This window comes from Schistocerca gregaria, chromosome 2 (genome assembly GCF_023897955.1).
Source record: "Schistocerca gregaria isolate iqSchGreg1 chromosome 2, iqSchGreg1.2, whole genome shotgun sequence".
NCBI lineage: Eukaryota > Metazoa > Arthropoda > Insecta > Orthoptera > Acrididae > Schistocerca > Schistocerca gregaria.
The window spans coordinates 569,651,104-569,667,535 of record NC_064921.1 but is presented as its reverse complement, the minus strand read 5'-3'; the positions used below and the strand labels follow the sequence as shown (position 1 = coordinate 569,667,535).

Below are 16,432 nucleotides of genomic sequence, written 5' to 3'. Positions count from 1 at the left end.
AGAAAACTGAACTTTGATTGATTGATAAAGCTGTAGAAAATTGCCGAGAATATACTGAGGAATAAGTAACAAAACTGAAGCTACTAAATGGAGTATATAATAAATTTGTTCAATGTCACATTTATTTGTAGTTACTAGGAAATACTATCTCAAGTCTTCTTGAAGCATGCAGCACTGTGCATGCATGCAGATGACTAGCACTGCATGAGATGTACAATGGTAGAGTCTTCCAATGAAACAGCCAATCATAATGCAGGAATATATGTAGGGAAACTGATAATTAAAGACGTGAACTTCATTAACAGGTCAAAGACTTTTATTAGGACCTTCACTACAGTGTTGTCTTTCAGAAATTTCTTCCAACATATTGATTTCGAATGTTCTCTCTGAGAAATAAAGAAACGTTAATTACTATAACAATTCAGTCTTCTTACACCTCCAAGAGATGCAAGTGAAATACAGGAGCACATAGTCCTGAAGCATGCATGTAACTGTTCATTTTTACAATAATACTTCAAGTTTTGCTATTTTTTGTGGCATTAGCATGTGGAGCTTCTTCCAGTAGTTGTTTCTAATATCAGTGATAATGGCATGGAAAGCTCTAGCTTGTGATAATCACACAAAACAATTTCCACAGTGAAAATATTATTGGTTATATAAGTTGCTCTGAAGGAACATTTGATTCTTGTGAGCATGATTGTTAATGAGTATATAAATTAACAAAATAATTAATGCCAGCACATCAGATGCATTTTCATTTCAATTTTACAGATCACAGAATATACTGCATGATGGTGCTGGTCAGATCACTTAAATGAGGTTAATGAGGTAGCTGCAGCACAGTATCGTGAGGAACAAAACACTCTCTCTCTCTCTCTCTCTCTCTCTCTCTCTCTCTCTCTCTCTCACACACACACACACACACACACACACACACACACACACAAATGTGACACCTCGGAAACCTTCAAAAGTGCTACACAGATTTCATCAGTTCATTTGTTAAATGTGCTCCATCTTAGGAGTCTGGACACAGGTTATGCACATACAGATATCATATCCACAGCTGCCTCTTTATTTGTTCACTTTGCACCAGTTACATGTGGTATATGTTGATCGATGATACCATTTCACTGGTAACTGGTTATGTAGATCTTGTAATGTCGTCAATTGTTGGATTGGTGTTCTTGTTTGGTCCTGAAACATCAAGAAGTGAAGAGACTTTATATGTTTAGCTGCTTCAGGAAAAAAATCATGAACAAGCATGTTAGTGGAATAACACTTCTTCATATTATATTTCTATGTAATGTGACAGGAAGAGTGATAGAGAGAGAACACTGTCTCCATTTTAGTGTGAATGGGGGAAGATATACAGTGTGTTGAATCATTTTACACTTGCCTAATCAGTACAATTCCATTATTGTATTTGTCTTACAATGTTTTGTACTGGAAATGATATTGTCTGCAGACATGAAACATTTCTAATGTTAGCAGGACCAGTAAATTACCAATGCGTATAGCCTAGGTCTAAGACACCTTATACTTTTAACCTTGAACAATACTTACTATTTCTACATTAATGGGAAGTTCTGACAGAATATAAATAATTTAGGAGTAAAGGTAGCAAATCACCTAAAGTAGAGACATTGAGTCATTGACAGGCACATAAACAAGACATAAAACATGCTAGCTTTCAGATGAATTCTTTTCAAACTAGAGTTCACATACATGATTGCTGCCCCTCCTCCTTGCCTCGCCCCTCAGACACACACAAACACACATGTATTTACAGCTACATTGCGCTGTTTGAACACATGAGACCAGTACTGCAGTTCTGGAGGCTGCCTGGTGTGAGCGGTTGTGTTGGATGGAGTGGAAACAAGGGGAAAGGATCTGGGAAATGGGAGGAATGATTGGGGAAGGGTGGCTGACATCTTGGAGGGAGGCAGCAGATGTACAGGGCAGGAATGCAAGAGGGAGGAGAGGCAACTGGTGCAGGGGATAGAAGAGTGATGTGCAGGCACCGGTGTTGGTCAAGTTCTTGCAATGTATGATGATCAAGGCATGGGGAGTATGTTGGGAGATGTTTATAGAACAGAGAAAGGGGAGACTGGGAAGGAGGCTGCATGAAGTGAGTCATGGGGCAGGGTGGAGGTATATGTGTCTGTGTGTTTGTGTGTGTGTGTGTGTGTGTGTGTGTGTGTGTGTGTGTGTGTGTGTGTGTGTGTGTATGTGTGTGTGTTTCTCTTATTTTTAATGTATTAATCATTAACTTATGTACCTTTCACATTAAGGAACTACGTGACCATACATTGTCCTCTTACAAAGTAAATAACTAACAGTTAATACAATAAACAATACTACTGTGAATGTCGTTCTTTCATTAAGAACATTGATAAGGTGCATATAGTCACAGGTGGCATTAAATAGAGTAGTCAACTGTACATTAACAACATATCAAAGTAATCTTATTTGTCATTGAGTTTCAACACTGAGGGCCTAGTATATTTATGTCATACCTGAGGATCAGTTGATGAGCTAGCAAAATAGTTTCATAACTTCAGAATGAAGTATTTATTTGATGACAGCAAGATGATGTAGGAAAAGAATGTGAAACTTCAATTGAGCAACATAAAACAATACAAAGTTCTGCTAGCCATTACTTTTTGTGACACATTGCATAAATTTTAAAACTATAAATAATAAAATTTTGAAAAAAATTCCTTACCAATATAGCTAAGCAACACTGGAAGAAAAATCAGCCCATGTGCTGCTCCTATCAGCACGATTCCAAGATACATTCGGAAATAGAAGACTTGGAAGATCTCAGTCTTAGCAAAAGCCAGCACAAAAATACCAACAATTTTTGTCAGCGTAATTCCTGACAGTACCTGCAACGGATATTTGATTGATTAATAACATATTATGCTACATTTTAACACATTTTAAATGATTTCCTGCAGCTATGTCTGTACTTTCAATATCAATGGTGGACTGTCAGAAGGATTATTATTAATTTCTCTTATGCAAAGTGCACTCAACATAAAATTCACAATAGCTCTGGAATAAAGTGCTACTATAGCCCAATAAGACATATATCTTACATATCTGGTAAGTTATTCAGAATAAGTTATACAGGTTATATGTACAGTGTGGCTTCAGTTGCCTGAGAATGCAGTCGAGTGTGTGAGTTGTGTATGTGTGTGTGTGTGTGTGTGTGTGTGTGTGTGTGTGTGTGTGTGTGTGTGTTTGTTTGCGCATGCACATGTGTCTATTGATGAATGCCAATGGCTGAAAGCTTTCATTGTGAGAGTCTTTTTGTTGTGCCTATCTGTGACTCAGCATCTCCACTGTATGGTGAGTAGTAACTTTCCTTCTCATAATACTGTAAAATTAATTCAGCTGTCAGTTTTGTGCACAACAGAACAGGCTGACTTGTTCCACTTCCCAGAAGGAACTCCTTCATGATGAGATTAATGGAATATGATGATGGAAGATGGGGAAGGAATCCAGTATGCACTCTTGTAGTGCCTCAAGAATTTCGGGGGAAATTCTAGAGACACTCAGTCATCCACCATCTTGAACACTCAATATTTTAAGTATGAGTGTGGGAGAGTGGAGACGTATCTGGACATATTTCAGGAGAATACTGCAAGCGTGGCAGTCGATCAGTGCAGGCAAGTGTTTGCCTCTTGCACCATAGAAGCTGTATGTGACGTACAAGAAGCAAACATGCATTGTTCTTTGATGGTGTAATGATTGTAATTGTTATGAACAAATCAAATATGAATTGATTTGAGACTCTTAATTCGGGTGTTGGACATGCCAAAAGCAAGACCTGTCTCTAAATTTCTGGTGGTTATTAAACTCACCACATTGTAAATATACTTCATTGTATCTGACAGTTAAAGACACAATTGACTTGCAAGAATTTGTATTCTTATGTGTGACTTGTGGAAATGTACCAGAAATGAATTGAAAGTATTATGAGTGTACATAGTTATTTCAAGATCAGAGAGGGAGAGGGTGAAGAATTTTTTTTATCACTCTAACCAGCATTATTCCTTCAGAGAAGAAGTTGTGAACATAAATGCAGCCATGTATCCAGAGAAGAGGTTTGGCTGAATGTTTCAAGTAAGTCAATTGTAGTAAGAGAAACGTGAAGTTCGCAATCCAGCTTTGCATCGCTTCTCTTGTCGCCAAACTGTTAGACTCTGTATGCATACCAGGAGGAGTTTTTCCAGTTGCAGAATGGGTGCTTTTGGATGCTTCAAAGAGCACAGGGTGCAGCCAACTGCAGTTGGTGGCTCATGTCATTATTAACTATGTGTGTTACTTTGGATCACAAGAGATTCTCTCTTTGGTTTCAAAGTACCCCAACTGATACTATTATAGTTGGTGGTGACTTCAATCTAACCTCAATATGTTGATGAAAATATATGTTTAAAGCCAGTGGGGGGCATAAAAAGTCATCCAAAACATACTGAATGCCTTCTCTAAAAATTATTTTGAACAAAAATCAAACAATGGAAAATCCAGAATGAAATGTAACAATATTATGAGAAGGCAAGTTGCTGCTCAACATGTACTGGAGATGCTGAGTCACAGGCACAACAAAAAGACTCTCACAATTAAAACTTTCAGCTATTAAGGCCTTTATCAACAATAGACACACATACAGGCAGCACTCCATTGTTTCAGTTGCCTGAGGCTGCAGTCGTGTGTGTGTGTGTGTGTGTGTGTGTGTGTGTGTGTGTGTGCATTGTTGATGAAGGTCGTAATAGCTGAAAGCTTTAATTGTGAGTCTGTTTGTTGTGCCTATCTGTGACTCAGCATCTCCGTTATATGGTGCATTATTTTGAACAATTAGTTCAAGAACTTACTTGAAGTGTAAATGGTTGTGAAAACATACATGGCCTGTTAGCAACAAATAATCTCTGAGCAAATAGGGAGCCTCATGATGGATACAGGTATTAGTAACCACAAGGTTGTTGTAGTGAGACTGAACACCATAACGTCTAAACCCACCGAAGAAACTTCCACATGGGAAAAATATATTAGCTCACCTATATGTATGGATGGATATGTGTGTGTGTGTGTGTGGGAGTATATACCTATCCTTTTTTCCCCCTAAGGTAAGTCTTTCGGCTCCCGGGACTGGAATGACTCCTTACCCTCTCCCTTAAAACCCACATCCTTTTATCTTTCCTTCTCCTTCCCTCTTTCCTGACGAAGCAACCGCCAGACCAGATGTGATTTGAATTCAAAAAATAGTATTGACTGCAGTTGAGAGATATATACCAAATAAATTAATAACAGGTGGTACTAATCCTCCATGGTACACAAAAGAGGTCAGAACATTGTTAGAGAAACAATGAAAACATAATGCCAAATTTCAAAGCATGCATAATCTCCAAGGTTGATGAAGTTCTACAGAACCTCAAAATTTAGTGTGAACTTCAATGCAAGATGCTTTCAACAGTTTCCACAATGAAACTCTGTATCAAAATCTGGTAGAAAATGCACAGATATTCTTGTTGTCTGTAAAGTACACCAGTGGCAAATGCAGTCAATCCCTTCACTGTCCAATAAAAATGGTCATGTTACTGATAAAAGTGCCACTAAAGCAGTCATTAAACACAGTTTTCTGAAATTCTGTCACCAGAGAAAAATAAATAAATAATCAAGAACATCTGCTGACAAGAGTGACTTACAAGTAGATATCCACAGTGTAGCAGAGCAGCTTAAATCAGTTATAAAGATACAGTCTCCAGTCCAGATTCGATACCAGCCCACTTTCTTTCAGCCTATGCTGAAACAATAGCTCCATACCAAGCAATAATATATAACTACTCGCTCACCTAAAAGTCTGTACATAAAGACTGGAAAGTTGCTCAAGTCAAACCAACACCCAAGAAAGAAAATACAAATAATCTACAGAATTACAGACCCATACCACTAACATCAATTTGCAATATGATTTTGAAACATATACTGAGTTCGAAAATTATGAATTACCTTGAAGAAAATGATTTATTGACAAATAGCCTACTTGGATTCAGAATATATCATTCTTGTGAAACACAGTTAAGTTTTTACTGTCATGATGTAATGAGTACTATTGACTGGCAATGTCAAATTGATTCCATATTTTTAGATTTCCAGAAGGCTTTTGACACTGTTCTTCACAAATGACTTCTATTCACATTGCGTGCCTATGGAACATAGTTATGTGACTGGGTTTGTGATTTCCTGTCAGAAAGGTCACAGTTTGTAGTAACTGAAAGAAAGTCATCAAGTAAAACAGAAGTAATATCTGACATTCTCCAGGGAAGTGTTACAGGCCCTCTGCTGTTCCTAATCTACATAAACAGTTTAGTAGACAATCTGAGCAACCCTCTTACATTGTTTGCAGGTGATGCTGTCATTTATCATCTTTTCAAGTCATCAGATGATCAAAACCAACTGCAAAACAATTTAGACAAGACATCTGTTTAGAGACTGCGTACACTATGCTTCTCTGCCAACTTCTAGAATATTGTCATGTGGTGTGGAATCTGCTTTACTAGGACTGACAGAGGACATCTGAAAGGTTCAGAGAAGGGCAGCTCATTTTATAGGGATGAGACTATCACAAATATGACACATGAACTGGGTTGGCAATCATTGAAACAAAAGTGTTTTTCATTGGGCAGGATTTTCTCATGGAATTTCAATTACCAACTTTCTCTTCAGAGCATGAAATTATTTTGTTGATGACCACCTACATAGGTAGAAATGACCATCATCATAAAATAAGAGAAATCAGAGCTTGCACAGAGAGATTTAAATGCTCATTTTTCCCATGAACTGTTAGAGAGTAGAACAGTAGAGAAACAGCTTGGAGGTGGTTGGATGAGGCATCTAACAGAAATTGGACTGTGAATTGCAGTGTAATCATGTAGATGTATGGTTAAAAGAATTTCCACCAGGCCCTGAGTCCTTAATGAGGATTGGTGAGCATGGAAAATTTTCAACACCACTAGTAATGTTGATAATACCATTAAATTTTACAAAGATACAACTGAGTGGAAGCAATTTGAAATGAATTTTCCCTGTAAAATTAGCATTTAAACCTTAATTTTTCTGTTTTTAATTTTAGTCTGAATGCCATCAACATTATTTCCGAGACACTAGCTTCAGTGGAACTCACACTCTTAACCCAGAAAAATTCATTAGAATGTTCGTATTGTAATAGTCTTAACCTTAGCACCCTATCTTTCCCAAGTCAAGCACCTGTCACTTTATGTGGTCTAGCCACAATTCTAAGCATTGCATTAAACCTAGTTTTAGAAGCTCCAAGGTATTACTAAGATATAAGGGAATAAATTTTCCTTCAGTAATTATTCTTTTAGTAGCATTTTCTCCAATATATTATCAATTGTTTGCCCAAACAAACTTATATTTTACTGTGGTTAAATGTTTTGATTTCTGCTTGACATGTATTAGGACTACCTCCATATCGAGCAACTGAACCACTAAATTTTCTGGTTTTATTTTAATTTATATAACAACATACAGGTAAGAAACAGATTTCTGCAAGTGAGGGCATTGTAATATTATGCAAGAACTATGACCATAAGATACTGAAATATTCTTTGAAAATGAGTAATACAAACTACTTGTACATTTAATGAAGTTTGTTGTCATGAATAATTAATCAAATGTTAAGCACACACATACAAGAATCTATTTAGTATTTAAGGGTATCAACGTCTGTGAGACTGGTAACACTTACTGAGCTGCCAATCTTAGTAAGAGCATCTGCTGCTCGTTTATTGCTCCCTGAAAGAGTGGAAACAGTGTAAGCCCGTATAATGTGACTGCAGAATTCCACAGCTATACCAACACCCTGTGGGATAAAAAAATGTACATGTTGAGTAACAAAAATATAGCAAAATGCATGCATTTATCAACTGCCATACATAAATACTCTCAAAATGGAATAGGCACTGAGCAGCTGCTAGTGCACGCACACACACACACACACACACACACACACACACACACACACACACACACATACCGAGAGAGAGAGAGAGAGAGAGAGAGAGAGAGAGAGAGAGAGAGAGAGAGAGAGAGAGAGAGAGAGACTTTTAGCAATTACATAAGGAGTGAGACAGTGGCTACACACAAATAAAATGGAATAAAGTCCCAGGCCATTGTCCTAAATGCGTACTGCATTTAACAGTTCTTTGACAGCTGTGCATCAGTAATACACTTGGGGATGCGCAAATTATCAGTTCTGAAAGTTTGCAGGTCTGCAATATTAAATGTTGTACATTTAGAGAAGGCACCAATAAGACTTAGAAGAAATAACCGGTAAGTCATTATAGTGTGGAATTTTTGATATTGGTTTCATCCTGGTTAGCACTAATTAAGGGTAATTCAAACCCCCTCACAAGTTTCTTCTCTACAGTAACATTCTGATCAAGAGTGGATGGACATGCAGTGACATATAAATTCAGATCCATTTCTCCTGCATGAAGCAAGTGTGACCACCATATGAACAGTAATAAACTATACCTATCAACCAGTTTTAGCCAAGAAGGTAAAAGAATAGTTTTATACAATCAGAAATGCTGACTCAGCTGCACTATTCAGATGTAATTTACTGGGGGAATAAGGGGGAGAAGTTTTCCAAGGACACACAGTTGGTAAGAAATTTAATTCTTTTCTGGAAGAAACTGGTTGATAAGGTCCATGTGCCATAGGCATTGGGGAAAAATGTCTTTGCTAGGATGGTGGATGGCATCTACAAGCAGCCGATGATCAGTAAAGACAGCAAACTCGAGATCTTCAATATCGTTGTGGAAGTATCTGGCTGCCTCATAGACCATGAGAAGTTCGTAGTTGAATGTAGACCACTTGTGTTGTGCAGACAAAAGTTTTTTGGAGAAAAAACTGAGAAGTTCAGTGGAACTGCTGGTGTCCTGTTGCAAAACCGTGCCTACTGATGTATCACTCATATTGGCAGTGATGGAGATATGGGCATTAGGTACGGGGATTGCCAGTGTGACAATGTGAGTGAGGACAAACTTGAGGGCCTCAAATCTTTGGATTATGCCATCAGTTGGTGGAACTTTCCTCACTCCCAAGGTGCTTTTCTGATCAGTGTGTTGGTAAGCAGAGCCTTGATGGGGCAGCATTAGGGAGGTGATGGTGATAGAAGTTTATAATGCCTAAGAATCTTTGCAGTTCACTGTAAACCATGGTAGAGGGAGGTTACACATAAACTTGACAACTTGTTGGTTGGATGCCCTGAGCCAGCACAGAATAGCCTAGGAAAGCTAGTGGTTGATTTTTGACACCATTGCTGCATAGTGGGGCCTGGACTTGAGCCAAATGCTGTTCATGTTCCTCAGGGGTGGAGGGAAAGATCAAAACCTCAATCAAACTGCAGGTTCAACAATAAAGAAACAATAAACTACTGCCAAGTCTATGTCACATTTTTGAATCCATATGACATTAAACAGTACTCCCAAATAGCATAATTAACGCAGTCTTGGGGATGTCGTCCTTGAACATATGAATATGGTGGTACGCTTTGTTGGAATCAAGTACACTGAACACTTGCGCATCACTAAACAGTTAGGTGAAGTCCTGAATATGTGAAATTGGATAATTGTCTACAATAGTGCAAGAGTTCAGAACTCTGTAGTCCCTGCACAGACAGAAGGAACCATCTGTCTTCTGGATGAGGTGCATGGGGGATGAGCAATTTTTACCTGATTAGCATATAATGCCCACACCATTTAGTTCACTGACATATTTTTGATCTCTGCATAGTTTTTTGGCTTTGAGGTGGCAAACCTTGTGTTCGAGAGGTGGGTGCACCAGGAGGAATCACTGGGGAGCAAAATCTCACTGATCTTAGAGTGCTGTGGATGTGCAGTGCCGGCAAGAGCATGGGCATAGTTGCTGGGTGTCATTGGAGTGTGGTAACTGTGTGGCAGTGAGCTGATGTAGTGTCTGATCAGCTGGTGCCAGTTTCATGGATGGTGCATAGCTCAGCTGGTGAAGCACAGTGTTGTGAGCTCATGAGGCATTGGAAGTATAGTGCCTGCGGGTGTAAGCTCAACAAATGATGCAGTGAGTTGAGTTGCTAAAGTGGAGCACTGGGAGGGAGGAGTCCTTCGTGGGTAACAAAGGAGAACAGCTGAATGAGCATATGATTAGGGAATTGGAGGTGTGGTGGAGCAATGAGGCAGATTGCATATTTGGTGATAAAGCAAAATGTTTAAGAAAGTCTATGCAAAGTACAGATTCAAGACCTGTTGCATCAAGCACTTTGACATCAGACTCGGCAGCACATAATGTTAGCTTGGTTGGAGTTGTGCTAGTGGGGGCTAACACTGCAGTAATGTCACTAGCCTCTCTGCAAGTATCAATTATGAATCTTAAGCCTGTTGTGAGACCCACCACGTACAGACAACACAACATAAGAGTTGACTGCCTGGAGTGGAGGTGGTGTTCGCCAACTGTTATTTCATAAAACACAGTGTGGAAGCAGTGCAAAATGGGGCATCTAAACGAGTCCATGAGTAGGGTTCGAAGTGTGCATGGAAGTCAGCATGAGAAAGTAGTTGTGGTTGCTGCTCACACAGGAGCTTAATGACCCACAAAATCTATAAAGTGATGTCAGGAAAGAATTTCACATCAACCAATGTCTGTGGGCAGCTCCTGAGTTCAGACGCAGTCTGAAATTCCAAGTTTTCTCCATGTATTATGTGGTGAATAACTTAGGATGGGAAGCACACCAAATGTTCAGTTAACAAGGCTTTGGCAACAGAATTCTTGTGGTGGGTAGGTGGGCGCAGAAGTAGGTCATTGATGAGGTTCGTGTGGTCGTGCAGATTGCTGACAAGGCAGATAAAGTATGAGTCCTTTTCCAAGATGCTGTGGAGGTCAGAGAGGTTGTTGGCCAAGGTGAACCTGATACATGGGTTGTTTTTTGAGAGGGGGGGGGGGGGCAGTTTAAGTAACCTGCTTGTCAGAACATGCTGAGGTGTCGAAGGTGACGAGGCACTGTGAGTGGCGATATCTTGATTGAGACGTGGGTAGTGTCCCAGAGCAGCACCCATGTTTCTCAGGAGAGGGGGTCAAGAAGGTGGCCCCTCTTGACACTTGACCCAGTAAATATAAGAGCATGGTTGACCAATGTGTCAGGGATGATCATGGTCATCGTACGCAGCAGTGGTGTGCTTTCTTGCAGAGTGGGACATTATGTGATGTGTAGCACCTGACTCCTCTGCCACGAGGGGGGGGGGGGGGGTAAGAGGATAAGGGGGTGGAGGCAACATTTTGCAACTCAGGGGATGTGGAGGAGTGGTAGGTCATCACTGGTAGTACAGCCATGATATGAAAGATGATAGTAGAAGATGCGTAGTATACAGAATCGGAGACTGTGCAGCACCTTGAGTGGCATGTTGAGTGTAGAGGTTCACTGGAACTTGTGGAGTGCTGAGATTAATGTGACTTTGCCTATACACCAAAGACAATGCACTTGGTTTGTGCCTCTGTTGAACTTGGATAGGTTAGAGAGCTCACTTGTGTAGTGTGATGAAGGAATTGTTCCTGTTCCATTTTAACAGTGGTATGAGGTGTGTGGTACACCTGAGATGTGATGAGAGAATGTGGAGTTTGACGAAAACAACACACTGTCACTGGAATAATGTGCAGAGTAGCATATGCAAATAAGGAGTCACCAATGTGCTAAATTATGTCTCTTTGTTACATGATGAAGGAATGGAAACCACCAGCTCAATATATGCTGAAGACCAACTTTTACTACAGAACTGTAGAACATACCCACAAAGTACAAATGTGAGAGAAAAACTGTACAAAGACAAAGATGTCAAAGATCATACATCAAAGAGTTTGCAAATCAAAACTCAAAGGTGCTGTTTTTGAGCTTGATAGAAAGCTGTATGAAAAGAAAGATGTAACAGTTTTCTATATGGTGTATGTTTATAAAAAGATATCTTATAAAGACGTGTTACACAGTGAAAAAGCACAATCATTTAACAGGCATTTGCATGTTTTCCTTAGATATGAAGTACCCAATTTGCTTGAAATATTGATGAGAAAATTCATTAGTGACTCAGTTATTGATACTGCAATATCATTTTCCCAACTGCCCCTTTTGCATATGGTGGCACCTTCATGAGAGAATAAATGTTGGGATGGGATACCAAGTTTACTGTATCATATGAATTATATAAATAATTTGTATCTGGCAGTTGTAAAGATAAAGAATGGTTTGAGCAAGCTGCATATTTTTTTGGAACTAAAGAGGCACAGAAAATGCTGTGAGGTGATGGCAGAGGAAAAAAAAAAATGAACCATAGACAGAAATGCTAGCACTTTGTGCACTTTCTCTCAATACTGTTATATAACATTTTCTTGTGGAACAATGCAGCTGAGGTCAGAGCAATATTTACTCCACAGAAACACAGATAAAGAATATTATGTAAAGTTGATCAATGAACATTTTTCAGATGCCTCTTCAGGGACCTTACATGCCAATACTAATGACTTTTGTGGTTAATAACAAGTGTGAATGAAGGGTGAACTTAAAATTCATGACCACAATACGAGAAGTAAAATCAGTTTCCATAATGGCTATGCATCACTGTCTAGGGTTCAGAACAGAGTTTTTTACTCTAGTGCCAAAGGTTGCCAATTGACATCAGGCAAGAAATCGAAAACCCCCATATATTCAGAACTAAAATAAAAGAATAACTCATTAGCCATTGGTGCAGTTTATCATGATATCTTGGCTTAGTGATGTACTTTCTCGATAACTTTAATGTTTATATTAAACAGCTATTGACTTTGCCTGTATACTGACAGCTGATAGTGGTCTGTGTAAAGTTATATACAGTGGAACCTCACAGCAAGCATAATTCATTCCAGAATCTTGCTCATAGTGCAAGACACTCGTTAAGCAAAACAATTTATCCCATACAAATTAATGTAAAGTATAGTAAAGCATTCCAAGCAGAAAAAGCACTAAAAGTTTTATCTTATTCATGCCATTAATTCAAAGAAAGCTGTACATACAGTATTATGCACTATGTTCATAATATATAACAAATTCTTTTTTACTAGTAAGCTGTCTATAGTCATCTGTTTCTGCTGATGTTTCAATACTTGGCAAAAATGCAACACAGAATTTTTGTCAAATAAACTGGTAGTGCGTGCAACCACTGATTTATTGGGATGATGATTTTCATTGTAGGATGCAATCGATTCCCATGCTTTCAGCATTTCTCATATTGTGTCAGGAGATCACTGCTGCGCTGTTTCTGCCCCCCCCCCCCCTCCCCCTCTGAAGAACTCCTCTCCACAGTTTCCTGCTGTGAAACACTGCAGTTCCATAAACTCTTTGGTCATTTCTTGGCTAGAATCTTCCACATGCTCTTTCATATCATTGCTATCCACTTCTAGTCCCATGTTCTTGACCAAAGACACAATCTCCTTGACTACAGGCTCCACAGGTACTGACTTAAATACCTTCAAGTCACATTTGACAACATACTTCTTCCAAGCAAAAGTGAGAGTTCTCTTGGCACAGGCAATAAAGCTGAAGTGATATTTCCAAAATTCTATGAGAGTGAGATAGGTAGTTCCAGTTAACTCAAAGCTGTGCTCAAAGTATGCTTTAGTGTAGAGCTCCTTAAAGCTAGAAATAATCTGCTGGTCCATATGCTGGACTTTACACTTCTTCAAGGCTCATGGTGTTTCTGAAGAGTAAACAAGTTCTGGTTTAGTTTTCAAATTGTCACTTGCATTGGCACAGAAGAGGAATGTGAGTAACCAGGCAATTCATTCTGCTCTGCTGTTATAAAGGTACACTGCAGCATCTTTTACCAGAATAGACCTGTCTCATCTCAATGAACGACCTGTTGCAGCAGATAACCATCAGACTCTATGAGCATCTCGAAGTTGCTGATGAAGTTGTCTGCTGCCTTTGTGTCAACTGTACCTCACAATTCTGTGGATGCCGGTTCTTCTCTTAAACTTCTCAAATCACCCACAGCTTCCCTTAAACACTTCTTTGACCACTGATGATCCTGTTGTCTTCTTAACAAGATCAGCAAAAGTATTTCTCGCCTTCTCACAAATGATGTTCTTGTTAACAGAGTCATCTTGCAAATGTTTTTCATTTATCCATATAAGGAGCAATCTTTTGACATCATCCAGAATGTGAAACCATTGTTTACATACTCTTTTCACTCTCATTGAAGCACCTATCTGCTTAATCTTGTCCTTGTTCTTGAGGATAGTGAAATACTTGATGTAGACCGACTGTATGTGCATGCTAAATCAGCAATATGCACACCACATTTGTATTTTTCAGTGATTTTATGTTTCATGTCTAAGGTTATTTTCTTTCTCTTGTGGTTGTTCTTTTTGCAACTTTATCTTCAGGGACATTTCTATGAAGATTATTAAAACTTTCACATAAAAGAACACTTTGTAAACACAAGTTAAGAGAAATGTGTGATCACAAGCTGCACTAAAATTGTAGCAGAAAGAGTGCTAAACCCAGACTGCTGCTGACTATGAAAGGTGTTCATATTGCTGAATATTTCTGCTGCCACTTGCGAACGCCTGGTGACATCACACAAAATCATTGTGTGAAACATCACTCATTAAGTGAGTCTTTTTTCACAATTTGTTTTGATCGTTGTGCAAATTGTGCATTATGAGAGGTGCTTGTTAAGTGAGGTTCTACTGTACATGCTTTGCTTGAAGTATTATAAAAGACAGAAGCTGGGTATAATAAGAGAATGAGCAGCGGCCATTTTTCAAAGTAGCTCTTTCTCCTACTTTACATGTTCATTAATTCTCTCAGTTATCAGTGTGAGTGAATTAGCACCAGTAATAAATGTTGTTTGTATACTTTATGCTAAATATCCTGTAGCGGTTACTTCTACCTGAATTGAATCAAGGAAATATTAATGCTGTAAGGGAGGGTCTTAATGCACTGTTAAATAGAAATGACTTAGTTAGCAACAAGGAATGAAGAGAAGGTAGAATGCTACAGAAATATATGCCTAACTTGAGGCATCATTTAAAAACGAACACACACATAAGAGTAAGATGAGTGGCTGACATGGACAAAATGAAAGAAAAAAGGATGAAATCTGAATTTTGCATAAGTTGTTGATACTCAGGAGAAGGGCACAGCTCCTGGAAAAGTTACTCAAGGTAAATGAAATACTGACACTTTGAAATTGGTGTGTAAGAAAAACACAGTGGGGAAAAAACATGTTTAGATTTTGTAGATAGTAATGTAATTATTAAATACTGGCAACCCCTAGTATTACCCATTGAAGTGAACTGGAAAACTGGCCAGGGTGGCAGCACTGTTGTGATTACACCAGTGAAGCAGGGAGGGGATGTGATAGCATACACTTCCAATATTCTTGCTATTGGAATGCTGTCACATGCTACATGTCTGTTTGCATCACTGAGTGAATTAATTACAATAAAAATACAACTCACTCAAATTAGAACTATGCAGCAGAACTGAACTTTTATCATAAATTATACTATAAATACCTTTAACACACAGTATTAAGATTCCACATTAATATTTATTTAATAGTTCATTATGAACTGGCTTTCGGCTTCTTAGGCCATCGTCACATAACTGATCTGATGATGGCCTAAGAAGCCAAAAGGTGGTTCATAACAAACTATTAAATTAATATTATTGTGGAACATTAATGCTGTGTATTCACAGTATTAATATGTCTATATTTCTTCAAGAAATGACAGAATGTCCCATAAAAATTATAATATAGTTAAAATTAACAAATGAGTTTATTCATTATACTTACAACAACAAGATTTACAAGGGAGACTGCATTTAGTGGTACATCCCACCATACCATGAAAGCAGCGAGGTTAGTCACAATGATGGTAACCATAATTAGTATGATGACAGATGAGAATATGTTAAAGCCCATGAGAATAAATGACACTATGAACACTGCCGATAAAGAGTAGCCAATAGAGTTTATTGTATCTCCTGTAATTGTGAGATACTGCTCATAAAACACATAGAAGACACTGAAAAAAAATAATAAAAAATGAATGTAACAGTTAAAATATATATATTATACTGAATACAAGCTAATGCACAAAAAAGTTAGTATGCATATCAAATAATTAATCTCAAATGACTCCTCTGTTGAAAACTGATTCATGCAGTACATTCTTTCAATATGCTTCAGTCCTTCTTTCCAATGCACTTTATACTAGAAATTCATAAATATGTGAGAAGCAATTGAAAATAGTTCAAAACGTGAATATTCATTACTGCAAAACAAAATAAAAAGAAAAATACATGTCTAGTCAAAATAAACACTAGTTTTAG

At 38.3% G+C, this 16,432-nt stretch overlaps 1 protein-coding gene across 2 annotated transcripts in view; it reads right to left on the bottom strand.

Annotated features, from left to right (window-relative positions):
- Window positions 1–294: 294 nt before the first annotated feature.
- The window catches only part of LOC126332889 (NPC intracellular cholesterol transporter 1 homolog 1b-like), a 155,136-nt gene continuing 138,998 nt past the window's right edge, over window positions 295–16,432 (bottom strand). For both annotated transcript variants that reach the window (XM_049996690.1, XM_049996691.1), the window contains exons 22-25: window positions 15,894–16,125; window positions 7,778–7,891; window positions 2,729–2,891; window positions 295–1,197 (exon numbers count right to left, since the gene is read on the bottom strand). In XM_049996690.1, coding sequence (XP_049852647.1) covers window positions 1,145–1,197; window positions 2,729–2,891; window positions 7,778–7,891; window positions 15,894–16,125 — 562 coding nt within the window. In that variant the 3' untranslated portion in view covers window positions 295–1,144. The remainder of the gene's footprint in view (window positions 1,198–2,728; window positions 2,892–7,777; window positions 7,892–15,893; window positions 16,126–16,432) is intronic.